The 7,735-nt window shown below is 64.6% G+C and overlaps 1 protein-coding gene and 1 long non-coding RNA gene across 2 annotated transcripts in view; one reads left to right on the top strand and one right to left on the bottom strand.

Annotated features, from left to right (window-relative positions):
• The window catches only part of GNA11 (G protein subunit alpha 11), a 9,212-nt gene extending 4,471 nt beyond the window's left edge, over window positions 1-4,741 (bottom strand). The window contains exons 1-3 of the mRNA XM_029917275.1: window positions 4,542-4,741; window positions 1,946-2,100; window positions 1,488-1,616 (exon numbers count right to left, since the gene is read on the bottom strand). Of these exons, the coding sequence (XP_029773135.1) occupies window positions 1,488-1,616; window positions 1,946-2,100; window positions 4,542-4,688 (431 nt within the window). The 5' untranslated portion in view covers window positions 4,689-4,741. The remainder of the gene's footprint in view (window positions 1-1,487; window positions 1,617-1,945; window positions 2,101-4,541) is intronic.
• Window positions 4,581-7,138, top strand: LOC115273946. The gene is made up of 3 exons (XR_003901016.1): window positions 4,581-4,745; window positions 5,480-6,428; window positions 7,100-7,138. It is a non-coding gene; the product is annotated as an uncharacterized LOC115273946 (long non-coding RNA).
• The last annotated feature ends 597 nt before the right edge of the window (window positions 7,139-7,735 follow it).

Below are 7,735 nucleotides of genomic sequence, written 5' to 3'. Positions count from 1 at the left end.
GGAGGGGTGGGGCTAAGGAACAACGGTGGCAGAGAGCGGGGCCCACGAGGGAGTCTGGAGACCCCACAGAGTGGGCACCGGGGAGGGTCACCAGGGAAATGGCGCCAAGAGGAGGGGACAGGCCCGGCTCAGGCAGAGGAGGGGACGGACACAGCAGGAACAGGTCATGCAAAGGTCAGGGTGAGGCTCCCAGGAGTCCCTGAAATGGGGGTTCCGGGGAACCCCCGTCAAGCCCCGGCCTGTGCTCTGGAGACCTCGGCTCTGAATGTCAGGTCATGGCCCCTTCGAGGATCTAATTAAAACAGAAAACTGTCACCAGGGAAACGGGCCGTCAGATGTGCAGGGCAGAGGCCCACAGCTTCTGAAGGTTCTAGGGACCCCGGAGGGCTTCCGACAGAGGCCCAGCAGGTAAGAGAGGGGTGCCCCCTGGGGACAGCAGTGGTGAAGGCCAAGACAGCTGGCACTTTGAGGCCACAGGGCAGGGGACCACGGCTGGTCAGGGACAACTTCTTTGGGACCCCGCCGGGGGAAGCCAGCGCATAGGAGCTGCAGGCCAGCCCTGTGCAGGACTCCCCTGCCCTCCCCGTGCCTCAGAGCGCTGGGCTGAACATCCTCCAAACCTGGCACACCCAGGCCAGGCAGAGCCGCTGCCGAGGTCACCGGCGAGGACAAGATCAAGTCAGAGCAGGGTGGCCCTGCTCCAGTCACCGGTGTCTTTACAGGAAGAGGGACAGCTGGCCCCAGACATACGGGGAAAAGGCTGCATGACCACAGTGGCAGAATTGGAGTGGCACGCCTACAAGTTGGGAGGTGCAGGTGCCAAGGATGGCTGGTGACGCCCCCCCCCCCCGCGGGAGCCACATGGAACAGACCCTCACCACCACAGAAGGAACCAGCCCCGCCCGCCTCCACCAGCTCTGCCTCCACAGCCAGTGCTCCTGCTCAGCAGCCCAGCAGACACGCACTTGCCCTTGCCCTTGGCGCTTAATGACTCTCCACCAGCCTCGACCTCCCTGAGAGGCGGGCCCAGGTCCTGAAGGACGGCACCAAGTCCACTCTGGCCGTGCACCCTGCCAGGCGGGACTGAGCCCCAGTGGAGAACCGCCAACGTGCCATGAGCCACGGTGGGCCCGAGAGCCAGAGTCCAGGACCCGCCTGTCATCCAGCTCCTCGCTGGAAGCCCCCACCCCCCCACCACACATCCAGGTCTGGCGGGAACTCCAGACCACCCTCCCTCACGGAGGTCCCCCCAGAAGACCCTCCCCTCCAGCCGCCTCTGTCTGGCTCGGCCACCACCCGCACCACTGCTGGGATGTGGCTCAGAAACTTGGTGCCGGTCATTTATAAGCCTTATCTCCCATCTGGGCCGGAAGCTCCCTGAGAGCAAAGGCCGAACCGGTGAATCGCGCTGTCCCGCCGGCAGGTGCTTGGGCCCGCCCCGCAGCTCCCGGAGCCCAGCCGCCACCCCCGCGAGCCGGCGCAGGTACCTGAAGATGATGTTCTCCAGGTCGAAAGGGTACTCAATGATGCCGGTGGTGGGCACTCGGACCCGCAGCACGTCCTGCTGGGTGGGCAGGTAGCCCGAGGTGGCAATGCGGTCCACGTCAGCCAGGTAGCTGTAACACGGCGGGGCCAGGCTGCTGGGGCCAGCGTGCGAGGGCTGGGGGCACAGCCCGGCCGCCACGGCCCCCCCAGCCGCCCGGGGCCTCCTGGGACAGGGGAGCCGCAGGACTGGAGCCGGCTCTGAGGGCTCTGTCCCAGGGCTGCGCGAGGACTGGGGACTTTCCACAAGAAAGCTGCTCGTTCTAACACAGGGACAGGCTCCCGGAAAAGCAGCCACAAAAGACGCTCGGGCACAGCCAGGCAGCCCACGGGTCACAGGCAGCAGGCCAGCGCCCCCCCCCCACGTGGCCCCGGCTGGCCCGGGGGCAGGCGCCCTACTCACTACTTGGCGGAGTCCGAGAGCTGGTACTCGCGCCTCCGGTCATAGCACTCCTGGATGCCGGGGTCGTCCCACAGGGTCTTGATGGCGTGCACGTAGCGGTGCTCGAACGTCGTCACCTTCTCCACGTCGACCTCGCGGATCAGGAGCGCGTTGGCCTGGGGGGTGGGCGGGGAGAGCGTGGGCGGCCAGCGGCCTGGCCCCACGGGGCACCCGACCCAGGCGGGCCCGGCTCCCAGCTAAACGTGCACGCGAGTCAGGCAGGGGCAAGGGTGCGCGGTCCCCAGCGCGGAGCCCGGGAGCAAGGCAGCGCCTGCGGCTGCAGAGGGGCCCAGCGTCAGGGCCCTGCTCCGCAGGGCAGCAGGCGGACGCGCACACAGACTCCGCAGAAGGGACCGAGGGAAAAGAGGACAGCAGAAGGCACACCGCCACCAGCGGCTCCCGTGTGCCCATGTCACAGGCGAGGAAACGGAGTCATGGAGTCAAGGGAGCTACTACTATCTGGCCTGCGCCCCCTCCAGGCACACAGCCGGATGGGGGTGGGGCGCAGGCCCAGGAACCAGCCAGCGGAGGGGGCGGGGCCGGAGGCTGAGCTAAGCACTGCGGCCACTGGTGTCCTCACTCCCAACTAGTGGTGGGGCCACCTGCCCCCTAACCCGCAGTGAGTGGGGAGCCGCTCCTGGGAAACCAGGCCCTGAGGGTGCCCCGCACGTGCACGCACACACAGTGGGGCAGGTGGCTCATGAGCACCCCCCTCCTCGTGCCTGTCCTCAGAGAGCTCAGGCCGACACAACCGGCCACCAGCTGAGGGACCAGGGAGGGCACACCTGCACAGTTCTCAAACCGGGGTGAAAAGGAAGGCCTGGCCCAGGGCGCCGAAAGCCAGCAGGCTCCTCCTAGACTTGTCCCCTCCACATGATGCTCCCCAGTCCCCCAGCGGTGGCATCTAACCCTCCCCTGCCTCTTGGTCGGGGCCTGGAGAGGCAGACCCCAGCCCAGAAAACCCGCTGCCCACGTGCGGGGATCGGGGGCCGGTGCCCTGCCACTGCAGGAGCCCAGAGAACAGCACTCTCAGCTCCGTGGCCCCTGTCCCGGCCACTGTAGCGACAGCCACCGAGGGCTCCATGTAGATGAGCAAGCAGGGCGGGTACCACATAAAACTGTTTCCGGAAACAAGCCACAGCTGGCGGCCCCTGCTCCAGATGTAGAGGGTCACCGAAGGCCTAGCACTGCACCGGTGGGACACACGTGTGGCCTCAGCTGTGCACATCACACAAACCCAGACCGGGGGAAAGAGGCTCCAGCAGGCACCGGACACCGGGCTCACAGCCAGGACGGCAGGGACCCCCCCAAAATCAGGCCCTGTTGGGGGGGGGTCCCTGATCATCTGTCAACTAGAGGTGAAGGGAGGAAGGCGCCCATCAGAGATACATCAGCAATCCAGTTGAGTGACCTTCAGCCTCACAGCAGATGAATGAATTTAAACCACACAGCAGAGCGCCTCGTTTTTGCCCGGGGCAAACTTCCGGGTTGGACGAGAGACTCCCAAACCAGATCTACAGAAGCCAAGCAGAGGGAGGCACCCGCGACAGCCCACTGCTCGGGGCTGCGGGCCGCTGTGGCCAGAGCAGGCCGGCAGCACCCAAGGGCAGATCCCGAGCTGCCCTGTGATCCCTCATCTCCACTCCCGGGGACACGCCCCCGAGAGAGGAGAACAGGCGTGTAAACAGAAACCTGCCCGTGAACGTCACAGCAGCAGGATTCACAAGAGCCAAAAGTGGAAATAATCCAAGAGTCCATCAAGTGAGTGGATACACCCAGGGTGTCCACTGAGCACGCGCACGACCACAGATGAACGTGTCCACCGTGCACGTGTACGTCCCTAGGCCGCGCCCATTGGCCGAGGACGGACCCTGAGCACATGACGCTCAATGAGGGAACCGGACACGGGAGGCCACGGGGTGGGAGTCCACATGCATGAAACGTCCAGAACAGGCTCATCCACGGACAGGAGGGGGCTCGTGGGTCCTGGGGGTGCGGTGGGGTGGGGGTGACTGCTGATGGGGACAGGACTTCTTTTTGGGGAGAGGGAACATTCTCAAAGTAGGTAGTGGTGGTGGCCACACCGCTGGGTGTCAGAACCCAGTGAACTGCACAGTTAAGTGGAGGCCTGCGCGGTGAGCGAATTCTGATGCGGGCTGGAGGGGGATGCCTGGGGGGTCAGTAGGTTGAGCGTCCGACTTCAACTCAGGTCATGATATCACCGGTTCGTGGGTTCGAGCCTCGCAGAGGGCTCTGTGCTGACAGCGTGGAGCCTGCTTGGGATTCTCTCTCTGCCCGTCCTGTGCTCATAGGTGCGTTCACTTGCACTTTCTCTCAAAATAAAAAGAAAGGGAAACCCCCCTCTCTTGGGGTCACCCAGAGCAGCACGCAGGTGCATGTGGACGCGTGCCCAGGCTGGCCTCCCCGCCCAGGACGGGGGGCGCGACGGCCTCCTGCGCGCCCGCACGGGCACGGGCACGAGCACGCAGGCGCCGCAGGACGCAGGTGGAAGCGGAGCCCGCCGGCCGCGCGCGCAGCTCCAGCCCGCAGGCCTCACCTTGTTCTGCTCGTACTTGTACAGGATCTTGAGCGTCTCCATGGCGCGGATCATGGCCTGCATGGCGGTGAAGATGTTCTGGTACACCAGCTTGGTGAAGCCCCGCTTGTCCTCCTCCGAGTAGCCCGCCCCGTGGATGATGCGCATCTGCTTGATGAACGTGCTCTTCCCGCTCTCGCCCGTGCCTGCGGGGCGGGGCACGAGGTCAGGCCGCAGGGCTCAGCGCGCCCAGCGGGTGTGGGACACACGCCCACGGCCAGTCTGGGGGGCACGTCCCCTATTTTACCTGCGCCCTGTCCCCAGGCAAAAGACCCGGCTCCCGGGTGGGAACCTGAGGCCGGAGGGGAGGGGGGGTGATGTCTGCAGTGCGCAAGGCACTGAGGTACGACTCGGGCGGGTGCCCCAGGTGTGCGCGGCCAGGCCGAACGGCAGAGGTGACCGGCGCCTGTGCATGCTGGCTGGGCAGGGTGCCCGCGACGCACAGGGCCGAGTCTCCACCACCCGCCCGCTGCCCCTGGACTCTCAGGCGACGCACTGCTGCTCCTCCAGCCAGACCCCGGGCCTTCCCACGCCCAAAGGACATCGAGTGTCCCGTGGCAGCATCTCCGTGGACCCCCAGCCAGGCTCCTCTTCCCGGGGCCCTACCAGAGCCAACCTGCCTCGGGGGCAGGAGTCTGGTATCTGCACAGAGGCCCAGACACTCTAAGGACTGAATCCATCCCCACAACGGTCCCCCAAAGCTCCTTCCCCGTTAGCCCTGAACTCAGAAGCCCACCCGGTGACCCACCACCTGCGGAGCACCCCAAGCTCACCCAGAGCGACCACGGCACCCGGAATCCAAGCCCCACACCCGCACCCGCTCCCTTCTCCCCGACCCGCCCCCCCCCCGCCTGCTGCACGGACACACACATCTGCCCTCGAGTCTCCCTTCTCCGTAGGCGTGAGGGGGTACGGGGTGCACCAGGCTCTTCCCGGGCACTACGCTGACCCCCACTCAGCCTCGAGGGATCAAAAGGATCAGAAAGTCAGCTGGAAAGGCGCAGCCCCATGGGGTCCGCGAGCAGCACACCCTGGCCTCGCTGCAGCAGACACAGCCTGGGATCCCCCCAGGGTTAGCCTCACACCCCCCGGGGAAGGGGGCACCCCACACTCTGGGCCGGTTAGTGCCCGCCACCTCCGCCACGCCCCCTTCCCGAGGGGGAGACCGAGGCCCCGGTGGCGAGCTCAGGCTGGGCTCCGCGACTGACTTCCAGCCAACAGAGGACAGATGACAGGGCGTCACTTCCGAAACGAGGCCCGCACCGTCTGGCACTGCTGGCCCAGGGGAGGGGAGAGGTGGGGAGGGGCCAGCAGCCACACTGAGGACACTCGAGCAGTGGCGCGGAGAGGTCACCGGAAGGGCTGTGGCCGGAACCGGCTGAGCCCCACGGGGGACCCCCAGCCAGGCCGCCCAGACCCCCAGAGAGTAAGTCCGGGAGTGACGCTATCACACAGCAGAGACACTGTAAGTTCAGCTCACAGACCGACGCCCCAGGGCCTCCTCCCGGGACTCGGGCTCCCCAGGCTCGTCCCACCTGCTGCGCAGGCTCGTTGTCACCACCGTGTCTGAGTCGGCCCCGCGCCCTCCCCGCACGCGGAGCCGTGGCCATGCGGTGGCCCCAGCGGGGAGTCTCTCTGCAGGTGTCTGCAGCCCGGGAGCTGCCGCAGGGCGCCGGTTCTGCAGGCCCCGCGTGTCCACACTGTCCTGCGCCCGGGAAGCCCCACACCACTATCTGAGTGACTGACCGCACTCAGGGAGGCCCGAGCCCCGACCAGACACCTTGAAGCAGGGCCTTGACCGAGGCACCTCTGCAGCCCTTCCATCCGCAGCCTGGGATCCGCCATGGAGTAAGTACAGGGGCTCTGGGGGCGTCACCAGGTAAGGTAATCACCTGCACGCCACCCCCCATCCACCCTCCGCTGGGGAAGGGACAGGAGGCCACCTGCACGCCCCGCGAGGGCCCCACACTGCGGGGAGGGACGAGGAACGAGACTGCGCCTGTGCCTTCCTCCTGGCTGGCATCTGTCCCCCTCCGCGCTGCTGACACCAGGCAGTCACTCTCTGGGGGGTGACCCAGGGGCTGCAGGGGTGGAGCAGCATCCCTGGCCCCACCCCCTCGATGGCAGGAGTCCCGCAGTGTGACAAACCACAGACCCGCCAGGCACAGCCCTTGGACCCCTCTAGGGGGCAGGATTGTCCTGAAAACCCCTATTTTTGAGGAAGGGTGCCCAGCTGCTCCCAGGACATAGCTGTACCCACACTAAAGCCACAGCCCCGCTGGTCAGCCCGCCATGCAGACAAAACAGGTGCCACGCGGAGGCCACCAGGCACCGCCCTGAGTCCAGGAACTACAGGGCAGGGGGGGCCACAGCTCCCGTGGGGGGGGGGGGGGGGACAGGTGAGGGGTCTGAAGACCGCCCAGCATCTAGGCAAGGACCACCTCACACCAGCTCCTTAAACATGAAGGCAAGGGGGGCGCCTGGGGACTTAGTCGATTGAGCTTCCGGCTTCGGCTCAGGTCGTGATCTCGTGGTTCATGGGTTCAATCCACACGTCAGCACAGAGCCTGGAGCTGCTTCGGATTCTCTGCCCCTCCCCTGCTCGCACTATCTGTGTCTCTCAAAACTAAATTAAAAAACCATAAAAAATATTTTTTTTTTTTTAATCAAGGCAAGGGGGGCCTGGGTGGCTCAGTCGGGTAAGTGTCCAACTCTTCGTTTCGGCTCAGGTCACCACCCCACAGTTCATGAGTTCAAGCCCCACATCAGGCTCTATACTGACAGCACAGTCTGCTTAGAATTCTCTCTCTGCCCCTCCCTGCCTGAGCACTCTAGCTTTTCCTCTCAAAATAGACTTCAAACTAAGTAGACTTTAAGTAAATTTAAAAAATCGGGGCGCCTGGGTGGCTCAATCTGTTGAGCATCCGACTTCAGCTCAGGTCGTGATCTCACAGTTTGTGGGTTTGATCCACGCGTCAGCACAGAACCTGGAGCTGCTTTGGATTCTGTGTGTCTCTCTCTGCCCCTCCCCTGCTCATGCTCTCCTCTCAAAAATAAACATTAAAAATATTTTTAAATGATAAACATAAAAAACTTTTTTAAAGAAAATTTAAAAATTTTGTAATTGAAACTACAGAATAAAAATAAAAATGAAG

The sequence above is a fragment of the Suricata suricatta genome, chromosome 12 (genome assembly GCF_006229205.1).
Source record: "Suricata suricatta isolate VVHF042 chromosome 12, meerkat_22Aug2017_6uvM2_HiC, whole genome shotgun sequence".
In the NCBI taxonomy this organism is placed as follows: domain Eukaryota; kingdom Metazoa; phylum Chordata; class Mammalia; order Carnivora; family Herpestidae; genus Suricata; species Suricata suricatta.
This window is presented reverse-complemented; position numbering and strand designations above follow the sequence as displayed.